The sequence below is a fragment of the Gymnogyps californianus genome, chromosome 5, assembly GCF_018139145.2.
Source record: "Gymnogyps californianus isolate 813 chromosome 5, ASM1813914v2, whole genome shotgun sequence".
NCBI lineage: Eukaryota > Metazoa > Chordata > Aves > Accipitriformes > Cathartidae > Gymnogyps > Gymnogyps californianus.
Window position 1 is genome coordinate 29,164,468 of NC_059475.1, and position 11,800 is coordinate 29,176,267.

Here is an 11,800-nt window from a genome sequence, read left to right on the forward strand (position 1 = left end):
AATTTTAAGAAAGACTTTTAATAGTAAGAACAACAATTTCTTCATTAAGAGTGAAAAATTCAACAAAGCAGAACAGGAAAGCTGAAACCTTTTCTGAATTAGGGGGACTCACTGCATGGGTTATTGCACAAAGGTATGTATGCTAAATGCTTCTAGGCTCAATCAGTGAACATACAAATTCGAAGATTTACATTACTTTTCTACATACAGGAAGTTGTTGCCTGCAAGTCTTCACAAACATCTAGTTCTAGCCATTGGACTTAAAAGGAAATAGATGAGAGAGCAGAACACATGCCTACCCCTCTTGTCTTCACCAACCAGTTAAAGAGTTCTGATTTGACCCAGTGTATTTTTGGGTGCAATTTCAACAGAAGCATAAGGGGCAGTAAATCATACTCCCAGATTAGTGTTCAAAAATCATAGTCTTATATAATGGCTGGAAAGCCTCTCCTCTTTTAGCTGCATTTTTTAGTCGAAATGGCCGTGCTCATTGTTGTCAGTATGTATTAGGCATTTTCTGAGGATGCTTACCAGACTGCTCCCTTTCAAAGGCTTATGTAGTTGGACACCTAATTTATGAAACTCAAATGACCATACGTGTTTCTAGATGTTCAGAATAGCTATATGGCAATGTTTCTATGCACAATAGTAGAAGTTAAATAACTTCTGTGGATGAAAACAACCACATTAGTAGAACAGAAGTGTCAAAGATGGTAAGTTTCTACAAGTGTCTCAGAAGCTGGCAGGGCATTTTAGTACCACCACTCCCCCCCAAAAAGGGGGAAGTCACAAAAAACTAAGCAATAATTGTTTTGTGAGATTGGCTAACTGAAAACCCACGTGTGCACACGGCAGTGAACTTTTTGCTTTTTGACCTACCAAGACTATCATGGCCAGCGCCTTATATTTCAGAAAGAAAACAGAACAAAATCAAATTGGCTTATTGACCACGGAAAGGGAAAAGATTATCCCTGCCCCAAGTGATGCTTTTTTATTTTCACTGAAGTGTGAATATTTAGAGTTGAAAGAAACTAGCTCCTTACTGAAACAGTTTTGGCTGACAACACTGAAATAATTGTGGTCAACGACAAACACAAGCATGTGAAACCATTCAAAACAAAAGCACACAGGACTCAGAAGAATTTTCAGCTGTGACTGTTTCTAGGTCTGTGTGGTAAAGAGGAAAAAGGTGGGATAAGCAAAATAGTAAAAAAGACATTAGATGTGACCTGAACGAGCACTGTAACTGTAACCCTGAGAAAGTGAAGACAGCTTTCTGAGCCAAGTGCCAGATGAAGAAGGCTTGCACTTGCAAGCAAAGCTATAGGCTCTTGATGTTTGAGCTCTACTGAGATAATGAGAAATAGAATTTTATATATTTTTTGTAAATATATAGAATTTCAAACACCTCACTCCCTCAGTGGTTCTCCCTCTAATGGTAGTAACTCAGAATACCCATGCCCTATACGTGTGGTATATAACAATAAATACTGTGACTTTGCCCTACTTGTTCAGAGGACATGGTGTCTGAAGGTCCAACTGTTTCTTTGTTCTTTCACTAAAGTATATGTGTGAAAAAATGAGTGGCAGCTTCAATACTACCAATTTAATGATAAATCCTAGTAGTTAGTGAGGTGGACAGGACAGCAACTTTCTCACATGCATGACATATATCTAAGCTTTTGGGAACTGTGTAGCTGATGGATCTTGAAGGAGGAAACACCATCAGGAGAAGATTTCTAGGTCCAGAAAGAGGACAGTTCACTGAAGTGGTCTGGTGCAGCCAGAATTTATGATGAAGTATAGCTTGATTCTGTAATTGAGGGGTGACAAAAGGGACTAAAGCAGGATTTTTTGGAGTGCCTGATCGTCTGAAAAAGTGCCACCTAGCCTTTTTTCTATATCTAAGTTTCCACTCTGATCTCAAGACAATCCCTTGGTAGTAACTGTCAATGGTTAAATTATGTACTACACATAGGCATCTATCACAAGGTCACTTGCTCATCGTCCTCCTTGTTCTGCTCTAAATTGTGCAGCAGTGTTTGGTTAACACAGAAAAGCTTGTAGAACTCCCACTCCCTATGGAAAGCCCCTGGAAAGCGGGTACGCTTCAGGATGGTCTTTTCTTAACAACAAATGTTGTTAAAATCTTAATCATGGAGAGAATTTTCATTTCAGACTACCTGCCTAGTAAGAAGCAGCTCAATCAGTGTGTTAGAAATAAATTTTGTCCTGCCTGCACGCTCAGATTTTTCTGGAATTGTGCAGAGACTTTAAAGAGTTTCCCTGTAATGAGGGGGAAAAGGAAGGGTATTTGACCTAACTTGGTTCCTAACTCTGTTTTGTCTCTTTTCTATCCCTCCTTTCTATCTTGATTTAAAACAGGACCCAGTCACCTTCCATCTTTAAAACCTTAATACTAAACCCCCTGAGCTTACCAGTGCTTCATTTCACTCACTAAGAAAAAGTAATACCAGTGTCTATGCCAACTTCCAGTAAAGTTAACTCCATTCTAATAAATCTAAATGCCATCACTTTTAGAGAGATGATAATCTTGATTTCATGTAGAATTGTTTTGCAGTTCTCAAATAAGCTGTTAAAAAACATATATGATCCATTCCAGAGATGCTGCAGTGATTGTGATCAACGCCTGGTCTGGCCAGCTAGGTATATCAAAAGGGTATTTTATGAGTTTATATAGGGGAATGGAGCTGTGGCTGCAGTTGCAGAGGCTTGTCAAATACTCAAAGCAGCAAGAGCAGTTATAGATAACGAAGGACATTAGAAACTGACCCCAGAAAATGCAACAGATTCCTTGTGAAACTGGCAAGAAGAAGGGGAAGGAGTAGCCAGGAAGGAAGTGAGCAATAGCTAAAAGCAGGAGAGAGAGAGAGGGATCTGAAAGAAAATAAATACCTCTTTTTAGTCAAACTCTGCTATCTTTGGCTGACCAGGAGTCTTGGCTACACATCTCCATGGCAGCCTGGGGAGTGCCAAAGAACTCAAAGAAAACAAGAACTGGGATCTATTGCTTAAGTTCTCCATGGGAGTCAGTCAGGTGATGGAAATAAAAAGCTCTGTTGCGTGTCTGACCTAGGTTCTTACAAGGCAGATTGCAGCAAAGGAAAAACAAGCGCATGGAAAATGGCAAAATCAGATGACACGTGGACTTTTCTCCTTCTTTTCCTGTTGTGATTCATTCCCTTTGCCCATTTCTCCTCCTTACTGCATTCTGCTACACGCAGGAATGAAAAAGTAAAACACTGGGAAGATCAAAAGAAGAGAATACAGGACAAGATCCAGGGTTGCTGCACTTTCTTTTTTTGTCTTCACCTCTTCTCACCTCTAGCCTCTGTTTTTCCCCACCTTGAGCTCTACAAATGAAGCAAAAGAGGATGCTCCTGAACTTAGCAGACAGAAGGAGGAAATTACAAAAGAGGTAAAGTTAACCCTACCTCAAAATAAGAAATGTGACCCTTGTAACAATGATAGGACCCCTTGAATACTTAGAGATACCAGTCACATTGCCAAGGCAGTCTTTGGACTGAGTGCATTTTACAGCTATAGTCCTAGCATCAGTGAGAGAGTCAACCACTCTTGACCCTTCCAAATGTGAAGGAAGAAGAGTGAGTCCTAAGCAAGTGTATTCTTCGCAAAGGGGACACATAAAACCTGGGTCTGTTACAGACATCCTGTCAGGAAGCTGCACGCTTCAGTCCTGACAGTTCTGCCTTCATTTTCTGCTGTAACAGCAGCACTTATCTCAAGAAGGGAGAAGACACTGATAAACAGTGGCCTGGAGGGACTCCACCCTACCCTGCAATTCAAAGTCTAAACAGCTGCAAATTGATTGTCTTACCCGGCATCCTCCTCATGGCCAACTCTCAGAGAAATTATTATATTTCTGTTTGTCTCCACATATCTGATTTCAACTGTGAACCTCTGGAGGAGAGGAACAGCATCCTGTGAACATATGGCCAGTTCCAGCAAGCAAGAGTCCAAGCTCCCAGGCAGGATGGGGCTATGCAGGCTGAACTCACATCTATCTGGGAGCCTACTGGTGTTCAGGAGGAAAATGTCCCCTGTGAGGAAAAAAAAAAAAAAAAAAAAGAAGAGACACACAGTGTGGATGGAAGAGAGATAGTAAGAGGAAAATGGGTAAGGAGTTTGAAGAAAGGAATCATGAGAAGAAAGGAGAGGACTATACATAAAAACCAAAAAATAACAGAAAGTAGAGAAAGGAGAATAAAGTAAAAATGAGGGAAATAAGTAAAGAAGTGATAGAAGAAATGAGAAGAGAAGAAACCAAACAAAGCAGAGTGAAGACAGGTCCAACAAAACAAAAGCCAAAGACTTTGCAAGTCAGACAGCAGACATGTGGAGCCAGCCCTGGCTTGTAAAGGATTGAGTTTCCTAAGAAAAATCCAGTCTCTGTAAGCAAAAGTAGCTTATACTAAAACAGGGAGATACAAAACGAGTATATAAAGGGGCTGGCTGTTTACAGGGTACATACATACACAACTCAGGAAGTGCACATACATTATATGGCTCTTAGTGACTCTTGGGCACTGACAGCGCACTTACGAGTTGTGCACCAGAACCAGCACATGGCAGTATTTTTGGTGACATGTGCCTGAGGCCTCAGCCTGCTGGCTCCTGTTGCTGCCACCCACAGGTGCTACCAGTGCTGGGAGAAAGCAGGTGTCCATTCGAGGGGAACTGTAACTCTGCCTACCTTCAAGATCTCCACGGGAGGAACTGTTTTCCAGAAGCAGCTGCTGCCTCTCCTGAGACACCAGGACACCAACTGAAGATAACACCCAGTCCGGTTGTCCAAAACTGTCTGTAGACGTCACCCATGAACAGCTTGAGCCGATGATACAAGAGATTTCTGTTATGAGAAACCAAAGGTTTCATTGAGGCCTTCCCCAGTTCAAGGGGCAGGGGTGGTGTGGGCACATGAATGAACAGACGTACAGTGTATGGGGGCTATCTCTCCCAAGAAATGGAAGAGTTGAAGGGAAAAAAGGAAGTTTATCTTGTGCAATAACAACAGTCTCTCCCAGGGCGGGTGAAGGAACATGCCAGAATGAAAAACAACCCTGCAAATTCTTGGCAGGTGTAAATCAGCATCCTCCCACCGGTATCAACAGTGAATTTACATCAGTGGAAGGTCTAGCCCACATGTACATAAAATCCTGAATGAGAATAATACCTAGTGCAGCAAGGATATTGAAACTGTATGGATTTAGCATTTTGGCAGAGAGGAACAAATGAAACTCTAAGGTCAACCCTCTCTCAGCAATAGAAAGAGCTTGACAGGGTCTCAAGCAGAATAGCTGAGCAATGCAAGCTTTACTATTTTTTTATTTTTATTTTTTTAAACAGTTTTGCTTTCCTCCAGCAGGATGGACAAGAACACCCTCTTAACAAACTCCAGAGTCCATTTGCAGCACTGAGAACACTAGATCATCCTGGCCAGAATTTTTCATAATCAGCATATTATAAACCAGACAAAAAGTAATTCACTGTTCTCTCATCAATCTAATATAAACTCCCTGAAGGGATGTTAGCTGCACAAAGCTCTCCCACACAGAGTGGGGCTGAATAGATATGGTAAGCTGATATTAACTTGCATGATATTTATTTTCAGTAGTAATAATAATATTACAGTAATAACTGGAGGACCCCCAGGCCACACGAGAAATAATAAGAGACTAAACATTCATATTTGGGATCTCGATGTTTAGAGGGTACTCAGACCTTGCAAACATGAATGACACAATGTTATCCCTTTGGTAGCCCTGTTTCTGGGGAGCAGAAAAGACAGGTATAAAGAACAGAATTAAGGTCAGGGATATAACAAGGATAGGTGGTTGCACAGGCAACACAGGTGGGGCAGAAATAAAAACATAAGAGCCTCCAGAAGATTGGCTATACTTTAACTAAGCTTTCAGAAAAAGAAGAAATGGAAGCATCTTTTGAGTGCAACAGCCAAAGAAGACAAGTTTTCCTAATTTTTAAAATTAATTGTAACTACATTTTTATAAAACACCACCCAGTGTGCAGGGGTAAGAGAAACACAGATGTTACAGAGTTGCACATCACTGTGGCTTGGGACAGGCTGTGAAATCCCACCTGAACACATCTCCTCCTCCAGTTCCTCTAGTGCGCTCCCCAGCCCTTTCTGGCCTGCTCGCCGCTGGAGGTTACTGCCTCTCTTGACCGACCACCTTGGCCAACCACCTTAATAGCTTCTCAGCTCACCTCATCAAATCCATACAGCTTACCAAAGGTCTACTGCAGTGTTTAGCCCATCATTTTAAAATGGAAGCCACAAGCAGATGAACTGGCAAATTGTGCGTGTGCGTGTGCGTACGCAATGCCAGCTTCCAGCACGGCACAGGAAGGAGGACACCAGCCACTCTCCTGGCTCTGCTGGATCTAAGGAAAGATGTCTGTGCACAGCTTCAGGCTGTGGTTTGACGATCCAGTAAAACAGCTTTAGGGATCTCAATAGCTCAGAAACTCCACGGCTGTGTGAGACAAAGCAGAGTCCTGATCCAGACCTGCTGTGCTGTTTCAAATTTATTAAAGTTTGACAGTTTAACTCAGTACCCACAGACTTATTCTCAGTAGTAGTAGTAATATTTTTATCATGTAAAAATCTAGTTAGTCCTAAAACCCAGAAAGCAATTTCTCTCACAACAGCATGACAGTGCAAGAGAGCGAAGTGAGAGCTCAGGAAAGAAAAAAATTCCATTTCTTTTTTAAATAGAAGGTTAGTTGAAACTTAATATTTATGACAAAATAATTTCATTACATCTTACCAACACCCCCGCTTGCAGTAGCAAGGACTGTACCAATGCAGACTTAATCCTTCGAACATGCCTCACATAACAAAGCAGTTTGCAGCTCAGATAAGCGACCACAATGTTCTCTTTCAAAAGCACCTAATTCCCATATTCTCCGGGCTGTATAAAGCCTATCTTCCACAACTTGAGGCCAGAGAGGATCTAAACGCCTGGGAGAAGAGTCTGAAACAGATCAGGGAAGCTGTTGACATCTGGTAAAAAAAGGACTTTTTGGCAACAGACCATGTGCATTGCATTGTGATGGAAAGACTGATCAACAAGAAGCTGTTGTTCAGCATAAATCACAGAGCAAAAGAACTGGGTACACTCACGTGGTCACAGTGAAAGAGAACACTGAAAGCTGCAACCTCTGACACTACTGTGTAGCACCTTACAGATGCTTCATATCCAGCTTTGCTTAGCACCTATGAACTTGGAGAACTTCAAGCGCAGGTCTGCAGAAAGGCAAAATGTGACAGAGATGAAAAGGAAAAAAGTAAAATAGAGAGAGAAATGTATCCATATTACTACAATCAGCAAAGGACATATTTTAAGAGGTTACAAAAGTGCTCTGAAGAAGCTTAGATTGAAGAAAGCTCATGGACAGTCCAGGGCATGTCAGAAAGGAGAATCACACTTGAAAGAATTAGATACCATCTGCAAGATGTTACTATAAGGAACTCCTCTCTGGCAAGGCTAGGTCACCTTGCCACCTCCTGTGAGGAATGTATGTGACTTTTCTAACATGCACAGGCCTTTCTTTATTGTTTAGCATCTTCATTAATGACCTGGACGAGGGGGCAGAGTGCACCCTCAGCAAGTTCACAGGAGTTACAAAACAGGGAGGAGCAGCTGACACACCAGACGGCTATGCTGCTACTCAGAGCAACCTGGACAGGCTGGAGATTGGGCTGATAGGAACCTCTTGAAAGTTCGGGACGAAGAACCCCTGGCAGCAGTACATGCTGGGGGCTGACTGGCCAGAAAGCAGCTCTGAAGAGAAGGACTGACTGGCCAGAAAGCAGCTCTGAAGAGAAGGACTTTGGGGTCCTGGTGGACCACAAGCTGTCCATGAGCCAGCAATGCACCCTTGTGACAAAGGCGGCCAACAGCCTTCTGGGCTGCATTAGGAAGAGCATTGCCAGCAGATCGAGAGAGGCCATCCTTCCTCTCTACTCAGCAGTGGTGAGACCACATCTGGACTACTGTGCCCAGCTCTGGGCTCCCTCATACAAGAAAGATACGGATTTACTAGAACAAGTCAGCATAGGTCCACAAAGATGACTGAGGGACTGGAGCATCTTTCATAAGAGGACAGGCTGACAGAACTGGGACTGTTCAGCCTGTAGAACAGAAGGCTCAGGGGGATTTTATCAATGTGTACAAACAACTGATGGGAGGAATGAAGAGGAAGCCAGATACCTCTCAGTAGTGTCCACTGACAGGACAAGAGGCAATGGGCACAAATTAAAAGAACAAGAAATTCAATCTGAACACAAGAAAACACTTTTTTACTGTAAGAGCGGTCAAACACTGGAACAGGTTGCCCAGAGAGCGTGCAGTCTCCATGTGCGGAGATATTCAAAAGCCATCTGGACACGGTCATGGGCAACCTGCTCTAGCTGACTCTGTTTGAGCTGGGGGGTTGGACTAGATGGTCTCAAGAGGTCCATTCCAACCTCAACCATTCTGTGATTATTTCACTAAATGAAAAGGCGTCACTTCAATTTCCAAGTTTTCACACCACCAATAACAACTGGGTCATTTCTCTTAGGCATTTATAAAGTATAGTGTTTGCTACTTCTATCCTGGCACCACAGTAAGACCAAATTCATCCTACCTATCTCACAAGCATTTTGTCCAGCTCACTGTGCTTTTACAATGCCTAGAAAAAGAAAATTCCGGTTGAAAAAAAACTTAATTCAGTATCAAGAAAGGTAGTTTTTTCTACAGTTGCTGGAAAGCAGCTCCACTAATTAGCTTTTATTTCAAGAACTCCCAGCCTCAAATCTGATGGATTTCACTGTGCTGATGGAGAAGATTATTCTTTTTCTTTCCTTTTTTTTCTGCTGTTTTCTTTTTTTCCTTTTTTTTCTTTTTTTTTTTAATAAGTAAGGGATTCCCTTAAGGTTACACTGGCCTTTCTGAGTCATTGCTCCATTTCCAGTCAGAAATCCAGTAGCACAGCTTTCTGGTGAAGGGTCCTTGTGACTGCTAGCATCTATCTTACACCTAGATTCTAAAGTAGAAATAAGGAGGATGTAAGGAAGAGGACTTGTGGTACCTGGTTTAGAAGGCTGATGCAATGAAACCATCCTATTTTTTATCAGGGAGAGCTTCTGAGGTGGATTTGGTGAAGAAGAGTTTTCTTCATGTGATCCAGAACAGGAGACAACAACTATAACAAAACAAAAAGAACAGGGGAAGAGTTTGATGTTTCTATACAAAACTATGCTCCCATATTGTTAAGCATGAACATATATTTAACAAAGCCCTGTTATATTACACTCACCCTCATTACAGTGTACTGGTGCAGTACTGTCCTGATGCTGTTTCAGAATAGCCCTACCACTTCCCAGAAACATAACTACAACAAAATATTTTACTGAAGAATGTGTTCTTTACTATTCTTCATCCATTCCCATTTTTACCAGTATATAACCTCTAAAGCGACCCTGTATATTCCAGTAGTGCCCATGTTGCAGTAACAGCACATCTAGCTGCCTGCCAACAACCACACCTCTAAAGCATTCAGGTTGGACAGGGCTTTGAGCAACCTGATGTAGTGAAAGATGTCCCTGCCCATGGCAGGGTGGTTGGACTAGATGATCTTTAAAGGCCCCTTCTGACCCAAACCATTCTATGATTCTATGATTAGAAGAAGAGTTCAACTGCAAAATATATGCTATCTATATGTTAATCTTCTTCCTAGTAACTGGTACAGTGCTGTGTTTCGGATTTAGTGTGAGAATAATGTTGATAACATGCTGATGTTTTAGTTGTTGCTAAGTAGTGCTTATCCTAAGTTAAGGGTTTTTCAGTTTCCCATGCTCTGCCAGCAAGCAGGTGTACAAGAAGCTGGGAGGGAGCATAGCCAGGACAGCTGTCCCAAACTAGCCAAAGGGATATTCCATACCATAGGACGTCATGCCCAGTATATAAACAGGGTGGAGTTGGCCAGGAGGCCCTGATCACTGCTCAGGGACTTGCTGGGCATTAGTCAGCAGGTAGTGAGCAACTGCATTGTGCGTTGCTTGCCTTTCTTGGGTTTTATTTTTCTCTCTTTTTGTTATCTTCCTTTTCATTACAGTTATTATTGTATTTTATTTTATTTCAATTATTAAATTGTTCTTATCTTAACCCATGAGTTTTATTCCCCTCCCCCCCAATTCTCCTCCCCATCCCACCAGGGTGGGGCGGGGAGGAGTGAGCAAGCGGCTGCGTGGTGCTTAGTTGCCGGCTGGGGTTAAACCATGACAATAGTAAATCCAGCATGCTAAGATTAGCTGGTTTTAAATGGAGGTGTTCTTCTGGATCAAATTTTTGTTATTCAAAGTAAAACGAATTTACCAAAATTATTATCCATTGTAGTACTTCTGACAATTAAATATTCAGTACCTTCTGACTTCTCTTTGGAACAACCCATACCAACAATGGTTTTTTTTATTTATTTAACCTGTGCATGTAGAAATACACAAGGCCCAAACTAAGCATGTGTATTGGGTTTGTGTAGCAGGGGAGGGGCTACAGGGGTGGCTCCTGTGAGAAGCTGCTAGAAGCTTCCCGGGCTCCAACTTGGACTCACCTCTGGCCAAGGCCGAGGCTATCAGCGACAGCGGTAGCACCTCTGTGATAGCGTATTTAAGAAGGGGAAAGATGCTAAATTGGTGCTGCAGTGAGGAGAGGAGTGGGATGTGAGAGAAACAACCACGCAGACAGCGAGGTCAGCGAGGAAGGAGAGGGAGGAGGTGCGCCAGAGCGGAGATTCCCCTGCAGCCCGTGGTGAGACGGCAGGCTGTCCCCCTGCAGCCCACGGAGGTTAACGGTGGAGCAGGGATTCCCCTGCAGCCCATGGAGGACCCCACACTGGAGCAGGTGGATGGGCCCCGACAAGGCCGTGACTCTGTGGGAAAGCCCATGCTCGAGCAGTTCGTGGAGGACTGCATGCAGCCTGTGGAAAGGACTCACATTGGAGAAGCTCATGGAGGGCTGACCCCCGTGGGAGGGACCCCACGCTGGAGCAGGGGAAGAGTGTGAGGAGTCCTCCGCCCCAGGAGGAAGGAGCGGCAGAAACAGCATGCGATGAACTGACTGCAACTCCCATTCCCGTCCGCCTGCGCTGCTGCAGGGGAGGAGGTAGAGGAATCAGGAGCAAAACTGAGCCTGGGAAGAAGGGAGGGGTGGGGGGAAGGTGTGTTTTTAAGATATTGTCCTGGTTTCGGCTGGGACAGAGTTAACTCTCTTCTTAATAGCTGGTACAGTGCTGTGTTTTGGATTTAGTGTGAGAATGATGTTGATAACATGCTGATGTTTTAGTTGTTGCTAAGTAGCGCTTATCTTAAGCCAAGGACTTTTCAGTCTCCCATGCTCTGCCAGCAAGCAGGTGTGCAAGAAGCTGGGAGGGAGCATAGCCGGGGCAGCTGACCTGAACTAGCCAAAGGGGTATTCCATACCATGGAACGTCATGCCCAGTATATAAACAGGGGGGAGTTGGCCGGGAGGCGCGGATCGTGGCTCGGGAACTAACTGGGCATCGGTCAGCAGGTGGTGAACAATTGCATTGTGCATCACTGGTTTTTTTTTCTCTCCCCCCGCCCCCCTTCCTTTTTTTTGTTATATTCCTTTTCATTACTATTATTATATTTCATTATTACTATTGTTAGTATTATATTTTACTTTAGTTATTAAACTGTTCTTATCTCAACCCACGAGTTTTACTTTTTTTG

At 43.1% G+C, this 11,800-nt stretch overlaps 1 protein-coding gene across 1 annotated transcript in view; it reads right to left on the minus strand.

Annotated features, from left to right (window-relative positions):
- LTK (leukocyte receptor tyrosine kinase) overlaps nt 1–10,500 on the minus strand; it is a 56,219-nt gene extending 45,719 nt beyond the window's left edge. Inside the window, exons 1-4 of the mRNA XM_050897058.1 lie at nt 10,473–10,500; nt 9,139–9,252; nt 4,736–4,891; nt 3,860–4,082 (exon numbers count right to left, since the gene is read on the minus strand). Of these exons, the coding sequence (XP_050753015.1) occupies nt 3,860–4,082; nt 4,736–4,891; nt 9,139–9,252; nt 10,473–10,500 (521 nt within the window). The remainder of the gene's footprint in view (nt 1–3,859; nt 4,083–4,735; nt 4,892–9,138; nt 9,253–10,472) is intronic.
- Nucleotides 10,501–11,800: the final 1,300 nt, after the last annotated feature.